Below are 23,186 nucleotides of genomic sequence, written 5' to 3'. Positions count from 1 at the left end.
GCCAGGAAACCCCTTTGGCACACGCCTCTGCCTCAGCCCCCGCCTCGCTTTCCAGGGGGTTCCAAGCGTTTCCACCTGTGCAGTTCAGCGTCTCCCATACCAAAAGGAAACGAGTCGCCCTAGCAGGGGACGCCCCAGCCCTCCCCACTAACCACACCGGGGTCTCGGGCCATCGCCGCCCGCTTCGGCTAGGTCCCTGCGCCGCTGGAACACGGCCGGGGCCGCGGGATCCCCCCGCTATTTCCGTTATTCCCTCCAGCCCCGCTGGATGCCCCGGCGGCACGTCAGGGCCGGCCCGTGCCCGCCCGGCGCTGGTTTCCGGTGGGACTCTGTGCGGCGGCGCTTCCCGTCCCCCACGCTCGGCCCGGCCGCGGCGTTCCCGTTGTGCCCGCGGCCTCCATGCAGTCACGGGTGCTGTGCCTGGGCGGCGGGGCGGGGGGTCCCGCTGCGCGCAGGGTCCGCCTGCTCCTGCGGCAGGTGCTGGGCGGCGGCGCGGCCGCGGCGCGGGGCGCCCGCCCCGAGGTCAGGGCGCTGCACAGCTCAGGTAACCACCCCGGGCCGGACCCGCAGCCTCCCCGCACTGCTCCGGCGCGCTGCCCCCAGCCCGGACAGGCCGGCAGGAGGTACCGCCGGTGGGCTCCGGGTCTGCCCTGCCGGCGCCCCCGCCGCCGTGTCCCACGGCCCTGAGTGCGGCGGGTCCGGAGGGGCAGCCCCGCTGGGAAGGGGATGCAGCGCAGGGCTGTGAGCGGCGGCTGGGGGAGCTGGGGGTACCCGCAGGAGAGGAGGCTCAAGGGAAGGGAACTTCCCTGAAGGGACGTTCTAGCCAGGTGGGGATTGGTCTCTTCTCCCAGGCACTCAGCAATAGAACAAGGGGTCACGGGCTCAAGCTCTGCCAGGGGAAATTTAAGTTGGATATCAGAAAAAAATTCTTTCCAGAGAGAGTAATCAGGCATTGGAATGGGCTGCCCAGAGAGGTGGTGGATTCACTATCCCTGGAGCTTTTAAACTGAGATGGGATGTGGCACTGAGTGCCATGATCTGGTAAATGGACTGGAGTTGGACCAGGGGTTGGACTTGATGATCTCGGAGGTCTTTTCCAGCCCAATCGATTCTATCATTCTAAGGGGGACCTTATCACTCTGTACAGCTGCCTGAAAGGAGAGCGTGGCGAGGTGGGGCGCAGCCTCTTCCCCCAGGCAGCACCTGACAGGACAAGAGGACACAGCCTCAAGCTGTGCCAGAGGAGGTTTAAGTTAGACATTAGAAAGAATTTCTTCACAAAAAAGGTGATTAGATACTGGAATGGGCTGCCCAGAGCAGTGCCGAAGTCACCATCCCTGCAGGTGTTTAAGGAGAGACTGGACGTGCCACTCAGTGCCATGGTCTAGTTGACACGGGGGTGTTGGGTCACAGGTTGGACTCGGTGATCTCAGAGGTGTTTTCTGATCTAATTGATTTTGTGATTCTGTGGCATGAGGGGAAAGAGCAGAGTTCAGTCACAGGCGTGAGAGAACAGTTAATTTAGCTCATCACAGCAGCTTGTCCCTGTGTTTCACCCTCAGTGAAGAGAGGAGCAGCCCCACAGCATGTACCTGAGAGAACTCTTCCCTGCAGAACATCTGTTGCATCTTACCGTGCTTTCTGTCTCTGCATCGTGTGGCTCCGTCCTTGCGCTGAGGCAGAGCCTCAGCATTCGTGTCAGGGGCTGCCGAGGCTGGTGCGTGTCAGAGTACGGTAATGAGATAGAGGGTTCACCTTGAGCTTGCAGATGCCATGGGGGATGACCTGAACTGCCCTGGAATATCCTGGGATGACCTTTGAGACAGGTGATGGGCCTGTGCAGAGCAGAAGTGGTGTTTGGAAAGGGTGACTTATGTCTGGGGTAGCTGACACTTTCTAGGATGAATGCCAAAAGCAGGAAAGCTCCTAAATACAGAGCCAGTGATGAGTGGCTGTAACTTAGGGAGATAGAATGACAGCAAGTGATTCTGATGGTGCTAACACTCTTAATTACACCCCTTTATCCCATTTCTCTCCATTTTAATATTTTTTAATGTTTATTAACTGACCTGTTCATTTCTGTTTAATTTCTCAAGCGTCAGTCGAGAAAAGTCTTTGAGGAATTGATAACAAAATTCCTTCAAGAATTTTTGAATAGAAAATATTTTAATTGTAAAAAGTACTAAAAAAACTAGGGTTATTTAGCATCAAACAAATGAGAGTAAAAGGGAGTAAGTTAAAAATTAGTGAAATCTGATGGCAATGTAATAGTTATAATTACAAAAATTACTAAGTCTAACTCTGTAGCTGCAGATAATATATCAAGAGGCAGTCATCACAAACTAGGGTCTCGGATGCTTGGACTGGACAGTAGGACAAACCTTTTTTTTTTTGTTAGGAGGGTAGTACAGCAGGGGAAGAGATTGGGAGGGGAAGAGGTTGGCTAGAATTGCTGTAGAACATCTGTTCTTGAAGGTTTTTGAGATTTAGTCAGGCAGAGCCACAGGTCATCAGATTTCATCTTGGAGGTTAACTATGTTGAGCAGGAGGTTGGAGAAGATGCCTAGTGTTTCTGAAGTGTTTTGGTAATGGATGAAATGGGTAGTTTAGCACTTCTGTCACACAGTAAATGTATTATGAACAGATATTCTGAAATTTGTATATAAAGTCTATGGGAGATCATCATGGTATTAAACATTAAAAATTGACTTTTCACATCATTACGCTTTTGTAATGGAGTACTCAGACTCCTTACCTTCAAGGTATGCTGTTGGCCAAAAAAAAAAACCCTCTTTGCTAGATTGTAAGATTCCTGTGTGGCTGGATGTCAGGTAAGATTCCACCTTCATGTTGGTGATTTTCTACTAATGCAGAAAAATGAAGGAAAAGATTCACTTCCTGGTGTAAATACCAACATTTTGGTTTAATGATGCTTTGGACTTTAATCAGGAAAGACAATCATTAGCCTAAAACAGACAATTGAAAAATCAAGCGTTGGCTTCAGAACTGAAAAGTAAAAAATAGGAGGTCTAAAAAGAATGTTGAGTAGAAATAGAGTAATATTCAAACTTTATCTTTGAAGCAATTATTTTGGTTCTTTAGGGGGAAAGAGTTTTGCTTCTAAAAAAGAGTAACTTGAATGGACTTTTTGCTTAGATTGGAGATAGGTTTTGTTGTGTAAACATTCATCTATTTCAGTGGCAGCAGCTGTCAGTCTGCAGTGACCTGTTGGCAGCAGCTGAGCTCCACCTCATCCGTATGTGAAGGCAGCAGTGGTCAAAGAACAAACCTATTGAGTGCAGGGAATAGGTGTCTGTCCCTCATACTTACGTATGTGCGAGGTTGCCAGTACTGATATGAGATACAGAAGAGGTGATGGTGTTGCTCATTGACTTCGTAATACTTGCAGCCATAGAGATGGCAGTGAGAGCTGCTATGAAATGAAAGAAGTAAGTTGGCTCTTCAAGGATGAGTGAGGGCTGACACTCTTCTGTTTCCTTAAGGAAATGTGCTAGATAAATATCAGTTAAAAGCATGGATTTTCCCCCCTCCTTTCCGTCATATTAGAATGAACTGAAGACCTGGAAATATACGTTTGAATATAACATAACTTTCAGACTTTGCTTTAATGGATGTGATTGTACCACACAGAAATTCCTATTAGCAGAGCTTAGCACCTTCACAGTTTTAATATCCTCTTGCTGTTGCTGGCTTTTGAAACCAGATGGATGGTCTGTGTGCAAGTGGATGTGTAATATACTAGGATGATCGTTGGAGTGTGTTAATCTAGCTCATTTTCAGGACTAAAGAGGCCAAAAGGCAATAAATTCAACAACCTAAAAACGTAATGTTCCTGAATCTTCATTGTACCGTCTTATAAAAACCCTGATAATACAAACTTGATTTATAGGTGAGACTGGAACTATTTGTATTGTGCACTCAAAAAAATAAATACATGTATAGGTCTGTTTCGGGTGCTTTCTTTTGCAGTAGGATTTCTTTATTTATAAATAGCCTTTTCAAATGTATTAATTTCCTACTTCTTTCTTAATGTGTTATTTTACCAGAAAAATGGTGAGTAGGCCAAAACCTTTTTCTGCTTTGTAAGTTCTGAATTTGTAGTTGAGTTGCAATTTGTTTATCTTCAGATATGACTAGTGTTGTTGCAAATAATTTAAACAGCAGTGACTTTTCAGCATATAGGAATAAATACTAGGATTAGGGAATAGTCTCTTCTTGGGAAGTGGAGAGGAGGGGTAGTTGGTGCAATGATTAGTAGCTGTCAGATAGATGACCAGTGAAACACGCCAAGTACACAGCAAGACTGCATGTTCAAGAAGCCTTCTTTCTGAGAATGTAGCATCAAATGATCTGCTGTGCATCAGAGCAAAGGTGCATCAAGTCTACTATTCCATATGGGAGAACAGTGAGTAGGAGATGCAGGAGGGGAATAAAGGCACAGGGTGTTCTTGCAGGGGTGCCCTGCTCAAGTGCTCTCCCAGCCTCCAGCTGCCTCCTCTGCAGCTCAGGCACTTGGAGCTGGAGATGCTGCCTTTATATTCAGTAGCCCACTGTGGACTGAGTGGAAGAAATAGGCCGGACCACCTGAATAGCCCTTCCCAGTGACCGTACAAAGCAGATATAGATACTAATATTGATCTGTCTTAAAATGTAGGTCTGAAGGAGAGAACATATCAGGTTCAGTGCACTGCAGCTACTGAGTAGCTGTATGCACATGTTTGAATTTCCATATTGCCAGAGGTACAATTCACACCTGTCTATTCCAGATGCAGGAGAAAGAGCTCGTTGCATTAGTGAGGCTGTTTTCATATCTCCTTTTTTTCCCAGAGAGTCTCTTCAGAGTCCTGTTATTGGGTCATGATCTTTCTGTGTTGCCAATTTCTGACCTGTATTGCATAGGCTCTTAAAACACCTTCTTTGTCCATGTGAATGGATGTCCCCCTTAGTTTTTGGCTTCTGTCTTGTTTGGCTCTTGTTTTGTTTCAGCAGCCATATCTTTTTTTTACCTTGGGCACTGTTTGTATCCCAAAGACTGTGTTGCCTAAAATTACTGTTTTCTGTGTGGGAGACAAAAAAACAGGAGCACATCTTCACTGCTTGCCTAAGCAAGCCTGATGATACAGCCTACGAAGTCTCCATCACAAAAGCCTGTGTATGTAGCTCTTGTTCAAAATAGTGTGGTAGTAGCTTGGGAGATAGTTTGGAGTATATGGGCTATCCCATAATTTGCCATGCAGTCAAATAATGTGGGATATGTGTTCTCACATTATGAGTCTTGGCTGATTTAACACCACCATTTTACCAAGCAGACTGTTATCAGTTCCTTGCCAGATGGTGAAACACTGGAAAAAGCCTGTCAGGAATGACATCTCTGTTTGAAGAGTTTGGAAATTAAGTAATCAAACATGAGGTTTTAAACAAGTACAGAAGAAAAAAATTGAGGTAAGAAAATACAGGCCAGGTGGAAGTGTGTGATAAGATTAGTGGGCTAATCCTTCCTGTGCTCATTTAGCTAGGAAAATGGACTCTGCTGTCTTGGTTTATTATTGCTTAAAGTTCTATTAAACACTGCTAGTATTTATGCTTTTTGGACAGATGCAAGCTGAAGGCAACATTTGTCACCGGGCAACAACAAACCTCTTAAAAGCTGAATACCCTGGCTTTATACTAGGGATGTTGTAGACTCAGCTCTCACTGCATTTTACATACAGTTCCCTCCCAGCCCATTTTTCATGAACGTTTGTAGAGTCCATTGATGGCTGGAATACTTGTGGGATTTTTGGACATGGTTAGATGTGTTGATCAAGGGTGATCAAGTGTGCTGGGGACTGGCATCAACATCACCAGAAGAGATGTATTTTCTGTTTTTCACCTAGACCAAATTCAGTTGTGATTTGGTTTTTTTTAAGGAAGTGCAGGAAATCAACTAAGGCTTTTCAGCTTATGTGCTAATAAACTGAGTAATTGAAATTCTATCCTGTAGATATCATCATTCCAACATATTGAAAAGCTCTGACATCTTGTTGTTTCAGCATCTTGTCCCTACTGTGTTTTGGAAGACTATGCACAAAAGAGTATTTACAACTTGAGCTGAGGTGATTTCAGCTAGGAGCTAATTAATCATACTCTCTTGTCTCATTACATGTTGGCTAGGGCATGGAGAGAAAATAAACTGTCACTAATTTCCTAAGGATATGTAAGGCAACCTGCTCTTTTTAGGATGTTAAAATTCTTCCTAGCTGAGCTAATGAGAGAGGTGTGAACTTTTGCAGGAAGCAGTAGGCTCCTAGGGTGTTTCATCAACTTGCAGACATTTTCATAGAATCCTGGAATATCCTGAGCTGGAAAGGACCCACAAAGATCCTCAAGGTCCAACTCCTGACACTGCACAGGGTGCCCCAAGAATCACACCATGTGCTTGAGGGCATTGTCCGAACACTTCTTGAGCTCTGATTGGCTTGGTGCTGTGACCACTTCTGTGGGAAGGCTGTTTCAGTACCTAACCATCCTGTGGGTGAAGAACCTTTTCCTTGATCTCCCCTGACACAATTTCATGCCTCTCTGGTCACCAGAGAGGAGAGATCAGTTCCTGTCCCTGCCCTTCCCCTCAAGAGGAAGCTACAGACTGCAATGAAGTCTACCCTCAGCCTTCTCTCCCCCAGGCTGAACAAACCAGGTGATCTCAGCTGCTCCCTGTATGACTTCCCCTCATCCTGGTCACCATGGGTGGCCTAGATTGAAAGGTGTGTGGGCAAAAATGATCCCCTTTAGCTGTTCCCTGGTGACAAGGTGCTTGGAGCTGCAGCAGAAGAAAGGGAAAAGGAGATGATGCTTAAGCAGTGAAGTAGTTTTTCTTACTTTACAACTTAGAAGAAATGGGAAAACCACTAGGAGAGCCAAAGACTAGATTTTACTCCCTGCAATGCTTGTGTTTGTTTTTCAGTGACTCTAATTTAAGATATGTAACAATTCCCAGAATGGGGGCCAGGGCCCTAAGCCAATGCAGGACTTTTTTTTTTGAGCAAGTTTGAAGGCTTCAGGCTGAAGAGGTCACACTACTCTTCGTTGCATTTGAAATGCAAATTCATCAAAGGCCAGAAAATGAGCTAAAGTTGCCCTGGACAGCTGCCTAATTCTTAGTTTAGCCCAGCTCTGTTTGGGACCATTCCACTTCTGGGCTCTTGCACATATCAACCAAAGAAGAGTGCTTAGCTGTAGCATGGAGAGTGGGAACTGCTTGGTGCTGCTTGCCCTTAGGACCAGGGATGAATCCTTGTCTGCCTTTCATATGGCAGTACTGCTGTCACCTGTCTCCCACTTTGTGGCAAGCCATGGGAGCACTGTATTGTTGCATAAAATACAGGAACAATAACCACCTTGCTACCCTTTGCCCATATTTTAGGGAAAAATGGGGGGCTGATTATTTGTACTTCAGAAGCAACCTAAAGACCTGTGTTCAGGCATCTATGTCAGGCTGTGAATCCCAGTCTCAGCATGCTTGTCAAGCCCTTCAGTTTGGAAGGAAGTCAGCTATAATGCTTTCTTCACTGCTTCCTGTTTGTTGCTGTGGGTAATTCTCTGGCTGCTATAAATCTAGACCTAAATGTGTAACCTTTCCCATGGATTGTGTGAGTCATGTCAGAACCTGGGGATTATGAGTCCTATGAGATGTGCAGTAACATCTGGGCATGCTGGAAGAGGATGGCGTTTGAGTGCAAAACTACAGTCACTGCTGACTGAAAGGCAAGCTATTGTGTATATGGAAGGAGCTTTAGTTGCCTCTGTTAATTTGGACAGCCTGCTTCTTCAGCATTTCCCTTTCTGGTTGCAGCATTGGTCTCCCAAAAAGTTTGACTCCTTCCACGGTGCTGGAGATGGGCATCTATAGGCTGGGTCCTCATGGATGGAGTAGGGCAAGGGGCAGATCTACAAGAGGATTCTTAGAGCTGGATCTTGTTTGTGGGCTCTGTACTTTCTATGTCTCATTTCTGAGAAATGCACAAACACAGGAGACGGTTCCAAAACTTCATCTCTGTTCATGGAAAGGTAGTGTAATCAGAGTGCTGTGGCAAAACTACAGCCCTGTGCTCCAGTAATCCTCTCCATCCTCGTGCATGCATTACAGTGTCTGTTGAGCAGTGGAGGTGGTGTTGTCTTTAGCAACAGTAATGGAAAAAACATCGTTTTACTGGAGTCATCTTACTTTCACGGTCTTAGCACTTGTGAACTCATTTGTATAGCCCAGATTGTCTCTTGAAAAAAATAATCTTTGGGTTTGTTACCCATCTATAGCTCATTTTCTTGGCATTTGAGTGTTGTACTGTTTTTCTGTGTGACCTCTGCTGCCTTGGTGTTTGCCCATTTCCTGACTGCAAACTAGATTTCACTTTTGATTTTCATGCAAAAGTGCACAGGGCATGCCCTGCAGTTTAATTTAAGCCTGTGGTTGCATAAAGGTAGGTAAGACAGATGGGTCCTGGTAAGAGACCAGTAAATAAAATGTCCAGGTGCTTTAGGTTTGGTGAAATCTAGAGTAAGAAATGCTTGAGACCTCTCAGACCTCGGAAAGGTGCCAGATTCTGCAGCCATATAGTCAGAGAGTGCAGGAAGAGCCCACTGGCATGAATATGTCATTTTGTACCTCCAACAGATACTGCTTCAGGCCTCTTGAAAACTCAGGAAAATCACCCTGACAAGTGTTTCTCACTGCTAGTTCTGCAGACGTGCTAAAGGTTTCATTTCAGTAAATCAACAGTGGCAGCTGGAATGGGTTTCTACATCAAGCTTGAATTCCATAGCTCCCAACAAAGTAATGGATGGTTATAATAAAAGACAAAAACAGTTAAGGAGTATTAATTAAATGTAAATTGTCCACATACCTGATTTATCGAAAAGAGCAGAGCCTAGTAAACAGGTTAGAGGCTGCTTTGTGAGCAAAGTCAACCTTACCACTGCAGGCCTATATTTTTAGTTTTAAGTACCTTAGACACTTAAAAAGTGTCTAAGCATCTGAGAACTAAAAGACTTCTTTTCTTTTTTTAGGTGATACTGTCACTATTGGAGATGTGTCTTTTAAACTCAAAACACCGAAGAACCCAGAGCTTGTTCCACAGAACTACAGTAAGAATCTGCTTTCCTTTTGAATGAGTTTCAAGGCTTTATTCAGAAAACTTCTATTCTCTCAATCACTGACTTTACTGAAATTATCTAAGAAATATATTTAGATAAAGCATGCAGTCTGGAGATGGCTGCTTCAGCTGGTTGTGTAGGAATCTCCTAACTTTGAATATCGCTTGTGCCATTGTTCAGTGGGATAGTAGAAAGATCATTTGTATATGTTTAATTATTTTTTTCAAAGAGTTTCTTATCCAGAAATTACTTCTAAAAATAATTTCAAATTGTTTGGTCACAAAACTGTGGCAATTTAGAATTTTTATTCAAATGCAATATGATTATATGTCCTAGGAGTTTGGCAGATGTATGGTGCTTTCCTGCTGTGATATTTAGTGTTCCCAGATTGTTGCCTTAGTGCTGTCAGCAAACATACAGATCTTTGTAGTCCATCAAGTTAATGAGAAGTCAACTACATAGTGGTTAAAAACGCTGTCAAATACAAAAGGCATAGGCAGTGACACAGATGAACCATGCATATACCTGTACTTACAATTAATTCATGTTATGTTTTGATACCTTGTTAAAAATGTCACAGATTTGCAGCCATCCTCGTTTCCTGGATGTTCATTGAGAATACATGTTTCTTGAGCTTTTTCTGTTGCAAGTGAGTCACGTTTGTATTGTGGCATTTCGTGGTACAGTACAGGCCAGATACTTCCTAAGGATCCAAAATGATCAGTTGCTGTTTGTTCAACACTCTCACATGTAGGCTACTGGATGTACAAATGCAAATTAAAAAACACCCACCAAACCCTGATTTTTCCATTCAGATAAATTTGCAGACCAAAATCAAGCACACCCTCCATTCTGAAGGGGTATGCAAGTCTTTTACTGTGCTTAGGCTGGGACAAGCACTGAGGACTCCCAGTGACTGTTGTCATTGGGCTTGCAAAATTCTACAGGTGAAAAGTGAGTGTAGTCATTCACTTCAAGTGGATTTGCGTTCGAGTATGTCTGAATTCATTCCATGAAGTTTTGAATCAGACACCAGAAAAACCTCCTGGGGCACTGTGGTTTTTTGCCTTTTAGAAGGATAGCATTGGTAATACCAACAGTAGACTTGCCACTGCACAGGTGGCAGAATGGCAGGTAACTGCTGGGAGAGGGCAAGAGGGATGTTACAGGTGTTCTGGGAATGTTGCTGGTACAGTGTCAGAAAGGGCAAGAGCTGCTGCAGGAAAGTTTGTATTGTTTTCTTAGACAATGGTTCATCAGTCTGAGGTTCATCAGACAGGTTTTAAGTGGTCCTGCTTGAGCAGGAGGGTTGGACAAGATGACATCCAGAGGGCCCTTCTGACCTCAACTATTCTGTGTTTCTGTGATTCCTGATTTTGTGGCAGCTGTGGGAAAGTAGACCCGTGTTGCTATCAACATGTTTAGATAATTGTTTCTTACCTCTTCAGCATGCCACATGTCTTCTGAAATGTTTGCCCTCTGAGAGGTGTAACAGAAATACAGAATCATAGAATAGTTTGGGTTGGAAGGGATCTTTAAACATCCTCTAGTCCAACAGCCCCTGCAATGAGGAGGGACATCCTCAGCTAGATTACATTGCTCAGAGAGCAATACAGAGAGGAAGATTTGGTTTGCTTTCAGTCTTCGACTAGTGTGAAATCTGCCAGTAGTCTGGTGGGCCAGATCACTGATCTGCATCTGGATTTTGGGCTGCTTACTTCTCATAGACCAGTAGGCATCACACTATCCCTTTCCTACGAGGTGACCTAAGGCACCAAAAATTTCCAATGCCATGTGCCAGCCCTTGCTGTTACAGGGTAGCCTATGAGGAAAGGGTTTCTGTTTTACACTGTAATGAGAATTCCCATAACTCGTGAGTTCCCTGGGAGTGCAGCCAAAAAGTTGAGAAGTGCTGCTCTGTTTTGTTACTTTTTATAGCTCCTTAATGATAAATTTTTGCTTTTCAGCCATTATTTTGTATGCCTTTTTTTCTCCTTTTGATGTTGAGCATCAGTTGTCTATGCTAATGACTGATGTGATCCATATAACTTATTTGTAATTCTTGTAGATTGTTTCGCTTTCTGGTTTTCTGTGCTGTACCAAGTGTGTTAATTTTAACAATACCTTCTCAGTCACTATTAAATGTTTTGTTCAGTCTGTACTTTTCAGCAAGTTAAATGTTAATTCTGAGTTACTTTAACAGTATCTCTTTCAGTTCTTTGGACTGAGAAGGTAAGACAATTATGAAAGCATGTGGTAGAATCAAGGCAGAGATTTTTGTAGTTAATGATTATAAGAAGGAAAAAGTGGTTGAAAACTGATAGCAAAAAGGTTATTAAATGTGGAACTTTACAGAATTATGAGATTGTAGTTAAAACCTGATATCAAAACTAAAAGTAACTAATGTATTAACAGATATGTATTATTAGTTGTTTAGCTTGATAATCATGCCTGAAGGGAGCCTGTGTCATGCTCAGGATCTGTTGTTTGTCAGGATTCATGTACTGACAGTGGGATTACTTAAGTACAAAACTTTGCTTGCAAACCTAAAAATCAGGTGAGTTAAAATGAAGTAAAGTAGACTATTAATGTATTTAATAGCAGAAAATCTATTTCAAATACTTGAGTACAGTTTCTTTGTATATTTAATTTTAGGGAATTTTTATCCCTTAGTGTTTAAGTTCTTTGATTAGGTTATTGTGGAGAACAAAGTTATATTCCTGTAGTGAAATTAAGTAGATTGTATTCACATTGCTTATCATCTTGCTTTGAGTTACTTGGAGAGAATCTGCATTACTTAACATGTTTTTTTCTTCTTTTAAGAGTACTTTTTGGTTTTTTATGTGAATGAATGATGTAGATACAAGTTGTTTTGGTGTAAAACAGATGAACGCAGTTTATTCATGTATGCACTAATTTATAAACTAAAATGTCATATATTTTGAAAATTTTTAGTAATTAGTATTACATTTAAATGACAAAGGTACTTACCTGATTTCTTTTAAACAAAGACTAGAAATAATTGGATTATCTGCGTAAGTAGGAAAAATCCCTGAAAAGGTCTCAGACATTGTAATGTTTGTAGTGGAGTAAGAACTATGGGAATTGAAGCAGTTATAGTTCATTTACTAGCATGGCATATGATACTGTTTTCTAGCTGATCTTTTGCGTAAAATGTCTGTGCTTTGTTCTTCTGCCAGATAAAAGCCATGTTAAAATATGACAGTGTTGAAAGCGCAGGAAATTTTAGGGACTTTTTCTTAACTCAGCATTATTATTTTAGGCTCTAAAAATAGCCTTAAAAATCTGAAAAAATCATAACAATGTGGAACCTAAATGTGTTAAGTACCTACAAAACTTTATGTTTGCCATTTTTGTCACATAATTGATACCAAAATATTTGTCTGTCTTACCAAATTAGACTGATGTTTAACTGATCTGTTACATCTTATTACATTTGGTGGAAATGGATAGGATAGGTATTGCTGGTTGCCCTATGCTTTCATGCCCTTGTTTTTCAGGTGTTATTTTAAGTACCTGGGAAGTTTTTTATGAAATGCTCCATTTTGTGTGTTAATGTGAAATACTAATTTGTTTTCCTGTTGTTGGCAAATGGCTTTTTCTTGGAAGATGATAATTAAAGGTACATAAAATCTGAATTCTTTTAATAAGTGACAAGTAAAAATGAGTCATACACAAGGGAATTTTGTTAATGGGATTTCTGTCATAACTGTGTCTGACACGTTCTAGAAAGAGGGCACTTATTTTTGCACTGCTTGTTCTTTTATCAGTAAAAATAAATCTTACATTTTTAATCTCACCCTGCCTGAAAGCATGATTGTTTCTTTAATTATACTTGGGAGAAACTTTGTATGACTTTCTGTGATAGTTTAGATCTAAAATTGAATTTCAAGAACACACATTTTTTTTATTGTTGAATTCATGTCAGTGCACTGCTTTCCTTAGTGGTTTCTGGAAATGTTATGAAAATGACGACATACTTGGCATTTCATCTATTTATTAATCTTGAAAAAAACACTTTCTAACAAAACTCTTCCAGGACACTTTGTTCAATGATTGCAAATCCTCATTAAGGCAGGAAAAGGGATGTCCTCTTGCAAGAGGGCTTTGCTGCTCTGTGAAGGTGCAAGTGCATTTGAGAGACTGTGAGCATGTTACATGCAGCTGCATTAAATTGTGGAAGATTAATTTCAAGAAGTGTGTGGTTTTGTGCCAGATGTCATGAGCCTGAGCACCCTTCTCAGTGTGATCAAAAGTGACATGCATGTATACAAGTAAAGTCTTTTGGGGTTTTGTCAGTTGAAATGTATGAAACATGAATTGTCATGAGGAATGTTTGTACGTATAATAATGAAATACAAAAGAAAAGTTGCACTAAATGAATTTCTGTGGTTGAAATTGTTCTATTGTTGAGGAAGTTGAGAGATAATTTCTCTGTAATAGGCTCAGTGGTGTCAACATTTCTGTTTAGTTATTTGTCACCTGAAGAGTAAGATGCCTGTGTGTCCTTTCCACAGAATGGTACGCACCACACACTAAGGTCAGGACAAGTGTATGTTCAGTTTTTGCTCAGCATGGGTTCAGATATGCTCTGTAATGTGTCTTTCTTCTTCTTCTTCGTGCTAATTTTACATCTGTGTGTCAGAGTGTGACATATAGAGAGATAGTTGTATTGCAGAATAACTGTAATTTTGTGCTGACAAAAGTTGAAGGCAGACCCTGAGATTAGCTCAGCTGGTTAGTGCTAATATCATCAGGCCATTCACTTTAGTTGGACTCCATGACCTCTGTGGATCCCTTTCAACTCAGAATATTCTGTGATTTCTTCATTCCTAGGCTTGGGGAAGATGTCTGCTGTTAGAGATGGTGATTATTCCAATAGTTAAGAGTTTTCATGTAGGTTCAGACTGTCCTGCTATTTGGGTGTTACCACTGCATTGAGGATCAGAAATAGTGGGCTTTTTTGTCAGTAGAGCTCTGAACGTTTTACATCATTATCCCCATTTTGTCTATACTGTGAGGCATGGGGAGATATGGGGACATAGAAATCTGCAGTGAAGATCTGGGTGGAGCTCAGAGAGTTGTCTGCACTGTTCTTTGTGCCTTAAAGCAAGATCAGTTGAATCCAAACCATTCCTGAGAGGTGTTTGTCCTCCTTGTTCTGAAAATGTGCTGGTGACATAGATTTCAGAACCTCTCTGTGTACTTTGCTCCAGTAATTGAAGATTCTTTTGTGACAAAAGCTTGTTTGAATGCTTCATTTGGGTCTTTTGGGGCATACTTTTAGTGCCCTGGGTCTTATTCGATCTACCATAACCATGATGTACAGAACTTTTTTCTTCATGGTGATTCTGTCTTGCATATTGGAAAACAGGTATTTATTTTCTGGACTGAATTCCAATTTATTTTGGTAATTTTTCTTGCTCTTTTCTAGTCTCTTGTACTTTTTGGTGCTGGACTGAGCAGTTGCACCCAAAAGCAGACACTTGTATGTCTCTCCAGTTGGAGCCTGATAATTATTCTGACTATGTGTTTCTCTGTGAGTCGTACATCCAGCTGAGAATAGTTTCATTTATTCTATATTTATGTGTCACTAGGAGAAACTTAGTCTTCTGTATCCCATTTGGCGTTTCTTCCAGAAAGTTACTTGGTTTTGCATGTTTCCTTTATCTTTTAATTTACGTGAAGAAATATGATTTATCTTTGTAAAACTAATACTTTCCTGTGAAGCAATCAACTCAGAGAATTAATCTTTTAGTTTACAGTCTAATCCAAGAAGTAACTTCCCCCTTTCTAAGCCCCTTGCAACTTGTTTCCTTACCACCACAAGGACAAATATTTTTGGAATGAAGATTGTTTCCATGAAAAATTTATGAGGAAAAATACTATTCCAGTGAACACTGTCTGTGATGTAACCACATTATGAGACTGAATACTCATTGGGCTCTGTGCACCAGCATAAAATGGTAAGAGCAGCAGTGTTTTACTTGCAAAGTGCTAAATGCCAGCCACTGAAAGCAGACCACATAGGAGTGCCTACCTCTTCATCTTGGCCATGCTGCCTTCTTCACTCTCTCCTGGCCAACGCACTCTCTTCATTGTCCCCCATCCTGAAGGGCTGTGAATTGAGTGAAAATTCTGTTTGTGAGCAATGTTTATGTTTTCAGACAAAGACGTCCCTCCTTGTCCCCTTCTTCCATACCTGTACATTATGGCAGCTGCCCCCCTGCTGATGTACTGCAGACTGCTGTGGGCAGCTGAAGGACCCCTTGGTGTTCAGACAAGAGGGAGATCTTTTTCCCACCATGAATCTTTTCCTTTCCTGGTAAAAAGGAGGTGTTCTCAGACTCTGAACATGCATTGCAGTGAAGGCTCAGGGCATGCAGAGATCTTATTTTACTCTGTTGAAAATTATGTTTATTGATATCTTCTAAGAGGCTGTTAGTTATTATGTGATTGACCAAACTTGAGTCATACAGTGGCATGAGTTCTGCTGTATTTGGTACTGCATTTGGAATAGATATTTTTGGGTGTCAGTTCACTTAACTGTCTGAACAGTGGGAAGAGTTAGGAGTTCTCCTTCATTTATGGGATTTCTTTTGTAGCTGGAACACAAGGACTTGCCAGCAGATACTATCTGCTAACTCCAGCAAATCTTCTGGTTTTGGTGAGTGCAGCATCTGGCAAGAATCTGAGTATGAGTGAACCAGAAAATTTCCAAGGCTAGCCATAGCCATTTCAGTCTTGGTTTTAGCTAAAACTGATTGGTGGATCAAACGAGCAGCTGCTGTGTTTGCTTCAAAATCTATCTAAAACGTTTTCTACTTTTCTTCTTTGGGAATTTCGTCATTCAGCTTCAGCTGCTCACTTTACAAAATGTTTGCACAGATTCTGCTGGGTGCTGTCCTACTTATCACATACTACACATCGAGAGAATGCAATTTCTTTCTCTGTCTGTCCTTCGTACACAGGAATAGCAAATTGTAGCACTGACTACTCTCCTGCATGTGCCAGATGGTGTCTTAGAGAATACACTGTAGAGGCTTCCTACGCACCACCCTGCAGATTAAGAATATGGGGCCTGCTATTTAACTACTGCAAATCAGTAGAGTGCCACTAAACAGACCGTGCAAACCCAGTTTGCATTAGATGCTATCTGACTCATTGGATAATTAATAAAAATCGCTGTAATATATTTGCTGATGATGTGAATTTTCCCTGTCTTCTAAATGTCATAGAAAATGATTACATGGTACTACTACTGAAGTTGATGTATAGTTCCGGAATAGAGAAGAATTATTTTCAAGTCATGTTAGAGAAAACTTGAAAGCCTTGCAATGCAGATAACACAGTACAAGTATCTAAATATGTATAAATAATATACAAGGTAGCATGTATGTGCATCTGAAGTTGCATTTGAAAAACCTACTGTGCTTTGGAAATACTTTATGCCATGTAGACTACATGTACAAAGAGAATGTTGCATTCTTCTGATTTTAGAAGGGTGTAAATGAGAGAATGTTGCATTCTTCTGATTTTAGAAGGGTGTAAATGGGACTGCAAAGTAGGCTTAGTATCTGGGAAAATGTACAGAACAACTGTTATAAAAACACACTAGACACACATTGTCTTCATACAGGTAGAAGTAATAATGAATGTAAGATCTGTCTTAAAATTTTTGGTACCTTTAACAGAATACTTTTTGCTTATGTGATGCTTTTCAAATTTCTGTACCTGTCCAGTAGCATAGTTTGGAAAGAGCAGTTCTGGAGTGATGTATAACCCTTTATTTCCCAAAGCATCTGTCTAGTAAGAACTTTCCTAATTTTCTTGAAAGTCTTGTAGACAGGAATGTGTTATTCCCTGACAGGAATTTATTTGCATTTGGCCAATTGTGTGTGGTACAATGTGCATTGCTTTTAGAATACACTATTGCAGCAAAGAAGAAAATATTTTACATTCATGTGATCTTACTGTGCCATGTATGAAAGCTATTACTGGGCATGCCAATTGCAGTTGTTTAGAAAACAAAACAATAAAGCAAACCTGAAATGTTTGCTTGCAATTAATCTGACTATACTAATACATAGATTGCTCACCTATGTGTGTGCACTGTCCCTGGTGATATCGGTGATAAGAATATTGTGGATTTTCCTGGAAGTAGATGATTTCATGTGAATCTCCTGAGTGCCAGACCAAAGACCAAAACATTCAGTTAAAGTTTTTGTCAAAGTTTGCCTTAGGTCACCTTTATGCTTGAAAAATCTTTCTTCAATCTCATACAGTCATTTAATGCTGTTACTATGATCATACAAAAATCAATTTTAATTCTGGTATGCAAAGATTCCACAGTGAACTGAACCCCCTCAGAACTGAGTGGTACTAGTACTTACTGCCCTTAACTCTGCCCTGCACATGCTGCTTCCCCTGTCTCAGGAAAGCTGACATAGCACCAAGGCTTGTTTTTTCAATGTTGACTTCTAATTGCGACCAGTAATCTCACTGAAAAGAACATAAATAACCAAGTATTAATCTGGAGATTTCATTGTCTCTTACTCCTTTCTTTCTGCGCTTCAAAATCCCAGTCACCACCCTTGAGCCTCCAGCTTCAAACCTCATCATTGGTCTTGTCAGATTGTTCTGAAAGCAGCCATATACATACATGCATACATTAATCTCCCTCCTGGCTTGCTTATGTTCTCCTTCTCTTCCTGCACGAGTGCTTTTTGCTTGTGGGTGAGACAGAGCCAGGCTTTGCTGGGGGGATATGTGAAGGACTCTTCTGGGGATATGATTGCCCTTCCTTCCGTGTGCTGTTTCTGCATGATGCTTTCCAGTGCTGTCTACATTTTTATACATGTGGTAAAGGTTTTAGTTTAATTACAATCAGGTTATTGCTTTTTAAAATAATGAGTTTGATATTTCTTAATAGAAGTAAGTAGATCTGCTTTGAGTTGTTTTTATTACGATTTTGGAAGCTGTATGGTATCAATGTAGTGATATGGCAAGGTTTGCATTTCCTTGATAATTTCATTCTGTGGTTTATTGTGTGAAAATACAAACAGGAATGCAGTTGTCTTTTAAAAAGTAACAAATCAAGTTTGTCCCTGAACACTAAACTTAGTCTGGTGCCGTCACAGTAATTTTTTTTTTAAGTTTGTGATTCAAAAAAGCTTTGGGATATAGGCTGGATAAATATTTTAAAAGCTATTAATAATGTTTTTATATTAGCTGGTGCTGAGAAGTCCACTCAACACTGAGTAGTAAAAAACTGTCTTTATGTTGGTCAGTTTAATGTGAAATAAGAATGACAAACTTTTTTTTCTGTTTTATGATGGTTGTTTTTTGAAGGATGAAGTGCAGAGGAAAAAGCAATGGGTAAAATCCCTGTGTAAACTTACATGTGAATTAAGTGATCAGATATCAACTTTGGGGAATTCTCTGCTTTTCAGCCATCCAGCTTCAGGGCAGTACATCTTTGTGTCTTTGTTTCAATTTTGGAGATAAGAACAAAGAAATGTGTGAATGGATGGCCAGGTATCCAGCACTTTTCAAAATCTAATAATGGGTTCTTAACTTTGTGTTTCAAAGTGACAGATTCTCTGGCCCAGTCTGTAGTCCATCATTTAAGATGGATAATGCAGAAAGATCTTCTTGGCCAAGATGTCTTTCTTATTGGGCCTCCTGGGCCTCTCCGGCGATCAATTGCCATGCAGTATCTGGTAAGTTTGTTGGTTTAAATTCTTGGAGATGTAGTTATTAAGGTCAGTTAATCATTCCTATGCAGGACAAATGGTGAAAAGGTAGTCCTAAAATATCTTACAGCAAGCTGCTTAGGAGGTAAATAAGTTTTTCCATAAATGTGCTTTCCAAAGTTCAGGTTTTATTATAGACAAATAGAAAGTAAAGACATTTAAATACATGTTTTTCTGCTTAAACTCCAAGGAAAAAAAAAGAGTTGGAAAACTGTATAACCATATGCTATCACAAATGGAGAAACAGTTTGTTCTCGGCATTATGTATGTTAGAAGATAAAGATATCTGCCTACTGTTACAGACAACAAATCGTTTTTGCTTCATTACAAAAAAGAAGAAATGAAAGAAAGGATTTAGGAAAGAAGTGTTCTGAGTAACATTTGGGAACATTTATTGTGAGTGGTGAGAAAGACTAGATGCGTGTATGATCCTCTCTTGGAATGTGGGAAGGACTTGCCTATATCCATCTGTATGAACCGTGGCAGAAACTTGTACAGAATTTCCCATTTGAAAAGTCAGTGCCCTTAAATGGTCAGTAGAAGGAGGTTGTCTGGCCTGCAAAGTGTGGGTAGGCCTTTGTCTTCCATGAGCTCTATCTGAAATCTGGTTGGGCAGAGGGATCACAAATTAAGGTTATAAACAGCTGTCATAAAGATCAGCAGTTCCTTTAAAAATCAAAAGACACTAATTCAAATACTAGCCTCTCAGAGGCAAAGCATAGGGGAGAAAGCTGCAAGATTTTGAACCATAAGAGAGAGAAAAGATTCCTTAATTCATCACACTAGATGTGCTACTTGATAGCTTGATGCCTTCCTTAAAATAAACAAGAGTTTGGTATAACCTAAAAAGAGGACTTAGCACCTGACATCCAGGCATGGGATGTAGAATGTGTTGTCTTGTTTATGGCACTGACTTTATTCACTTGAGATCTATTAGAAAGGCTGCAGCTCACTGGTTCAATGCCATCCCAAAAGATTATGTGAAGTCTGGTCCTTCCATGTGACCTGCTTCATGCAAAGGGCTAATTGTTGAAAGAACAGTCTGCTTTTTTGTTTCATTAAAAGAAAGTACAATTGTATCTATCTGCAACATAAATGAATCAGTGACTTTGTAAGCAATAGGCACTGAAAAAGTGGAAAGGAAATAATTTGCATAGGGTTTTATATCTTTCTTTTTTTTTGTACAACTGTAGTTAAAAGCCACCTCGTAAGAGAGCTCTGTTAAATCAATGATATCTTTAATTGAGGGGTGAGTGGGGGGTGCTGAGGACATTTCATCGTGAATTTGTTTTCTCAACAGAATGCATGATAACCCAAGACAGAAGTAGCAGGAATATCAGTTATAAATGGTTGGGGGGTTTTTTGTTCCTTTAAGTTAGAAAATTCTAAGTATATCTCATATTGAATCAAAATAAACAAAAGAATAACCCAAGAGTTCTCATTTTTAAGGTAGTCTATAGTTTTACAGGTGCAGAGTGCATCTCATGACAGTCAAGGAAGACAGGATAAGAATAATATAGTTTATCAGTGTACTGGAAGAGCATGTACAGGTAATAATCACAGCTGCATCACAGTTATAAGTGTTACTGAACAGCGAGAGTTGAGCATTTCAATCTTTTACAAAAAACTTCTGATTTTTATAATGATTTGCAGATGCTGATTGTTTTTCAGAGTCCAGAACCAGAAGATTAACTTAAAGAATGTTACCAATGTTCAATGGAAAGAGTATACAGCTGGTTATTATGTTTTTAGAACAGGTTTGGGGAAGGCAAAACTTTATTGAGCAGAAATTAAAACCATTTTGTTTGAGGTAGAACATACTGGAAACATTTTAAAAATAAGAGATACTAGATTTTGTTGAGAGTTATTTCAAATGAATGTGCTGCTGCCTAGAGCTCTTTTGTACAATTACACCATTGGGCCTGTTCTTAAATTTCACATACTGAGGTTGGAGTCTTATTTTTGTAATAATTTCTCTCTGTTGTCCACAGGAGCTAACAAAGCGGGAGGTTGAATATATCGCCCTGTCGAGGGACACCACAGAAACTGACCTCAAACAGCGGCGAGAGATCCGAGATGGTAGTGCTTTTTATCTCGATCAGGCAAGTTGCAGGCATGCACCACTCTAGTAATTGTTTACAAGTACTTTGAAGGACGCCATGGTTTATATGATGAATGAATAGTATGTGGATTGACATGTTCTAATGCAAGTAGAAAGTGTCTTGCGTTCTTGATGTCACAATTATCGAAAATGTTGTATTTACCCAAATCCAAGATCACTCATCTGTTAAGAGTACTACAGTGTTGACTTAGGGAGATTATTTTTTATATTCTGTAACGAGAAGTGAGATCCATTCTATGCAAGATAGATCAGCTCTACCCATGGTGTGTCTCTTCCCCAACACTTGTAGCATATTATATGTATTCTTGCAATTAATCCTCTGATCTAGTTGCATTGTGAAAGAGTCTAGTTCATGTGTTTTAAGACTGCTCTGTGTTTTGAAAACCAAGCACAGTAAATTGAGACAGTTGGGACATTAGATTTGAAAGCTCACTGCTGGTGTGGACTAAAATAATGATTTAAACACTCCATCAGTATTGCCTCAGACCAGGAGCTGATTTACTACAGCCACAGAGTGACTTGGGTTTAGGTAAGATTTCTCTTTGTACATTGTCAATGGCATGTTTCCCTTCTGTTTATGCAGGTAAAATGCACCCTCCATGTGAAATATCTGTTTTCCTAGATACCTAAAACTTTTACACAAGTTAGGGTTATAATTACATAACATGGGTGAGTTCCTATGATGTAGTATGAATTTAAACGTATTGTCTAAAACAGTTTTCAGTTGGTGATGCTGTAGATGTTAATAATACCATCATCATAAAAATGTTTTGTGGGAGAAAAGGTAACCTGGAAGTTCTGTTCTCTGTTTTAAAGAAACATTTTTGCTTTCTATTTTTTTTCTTAAATTCCCAGTTATCTCTTTTTTAGCCTTCAAACTTTCAAGAAACCTTTAAGCAGATTTTCTTGAAACCATGATAAATGACTTAGACAATGTAAGATCTTCAGATTGAAGAATTAATAACTAATCTAAATATATATATATATATATATATATGTAGTTATTTCTAGGACTACAAATTATCTCTTGCTTATCTGGAAATGTGAGGATTGCACAATATGAGATAATTTGAAGTACTGTACTGTGGATTAAAGGCTTCTTATTGACCAGAGGATAAGAGCATTTGTGTAGATTGTGGGAATAACTCCTTGAGTCATGTTAGCTTCATGCCTGTCTGCTGTTTTGGACAGCCTTATCCTCACACTTGCTATGGGATAGTCAAAGTCATTCACCCATGGTATAAGAGCATTAATTAACTAACATTCATAAAAGCCGCTGTACTGGGAACTGTACGAAGCTCATTAAGATGTGACGTGGTGTGTGAACCCTGTATTTGTCTGTAGACTTTGATCCCAATGCAAGTATGAGGTAGCTTGCTTCACTTTGTACAAGCTGTTTCGAGTGATCTCTCTCCAGTAAATACATTCTAGGAAGATTTGCTTTCTAAAGTAAAGGTCTAAGATTACCATCTTCCTCAATGAGTTAGAAATTTCCAGTTACAAGTTTTTTACCAGAATTCAACGCAGTGGTACTTCAGACCAAGACTTTCCTTTAGCAAGATAACAAAGTACTAAAACCAGTTGGAATCATGTTGTTTTTCCTCAGCTCATGTTTTACTCATTGTATTTGTAACAAATATATGTTTGAGCTCTGAATGGAAAATAAGAAAATAAATAATTGGTATTTACATGAACACATCAAGAGTATTGAAAGATGAATCCCATAGATAGTGGTGTTCCAGCTGAAGTTTTCTCACTGTATGTTTTAGTTAAAATGCATAAAATATGGTACGTATTTGTATTTAGAACCATCATGGATCCAGTTAGTCCATTTTATTATTGAGCTGTAAACTTTTACGGGTTGCTCTGCTGCCTGAACTTTAATCAGTTCATTTGTGATTCTGAGGTTTGCATATGACTGTACCAATTCAAAACATTACAGAAGCCAGACACTACTCTCCTTTAAACCACAAACCATGAGAGAAAGGTATCAGCAGGTAGCCTTAATAAAATATTCCCTAAGAGCTTGGATTTCTCCAGGTGGCACAGCTGAGCTAAAGGGAAGGTGAACACTTAGGAGGGACTGAAGATACTAGACTCTGCTTTTCAGATCTACTTGCCATTTCTTTTCCTATGGA

At 40.2% G+C, this 23,186-nt stretch overlaps 1 protein-coding gene across 1 annotated transcript in view; it reads left to right on the top strand.

The window, feature by feature from the left end:
• The first annotated feature begins 329 nt into the window (after positions 1 to 329).
• The window catches only part of VWA8 (von Willebrand factor A domain containing 8), a 184,299-nt gene continuing 161,442 nt past the window's right edge, over positions 330 to 23,186 (top strand). Inside the window, 4 exon segments of the mRNA XM_071550531.1 lie at positions 330 to 544; positions 9,064 to 9,141; positions 18,763 to 18,893; positions 20,918 to 21,028. Of these exon segments, the coding sequence (XP_071406632.1) occupies positions 400 to 544; positions 9,064 to 9,141; positions 18,763 to 18,893; positions 20,918 to 21,028 (465 nt within the window). The 5' untranslated portion in view covers positions 330 to 399.

Source organism: Pithys albifrons, chromosome 1, assembly GCF_047495875.1.
Source record: "Pithys albifrons albifrons isolate INPA30051 chromosome 1, PitAlb_v1, whole genome shotgun sequence".
Lineage (NCBI taxonomy): Eukaryota > Metazoa > Chordata > Aves > Passeriformes > Thamnophilidae > Pithys > Pithys albifrons.
This window is presented reverse-complemented; position numbering and strand designations above follow the sequence as displayed.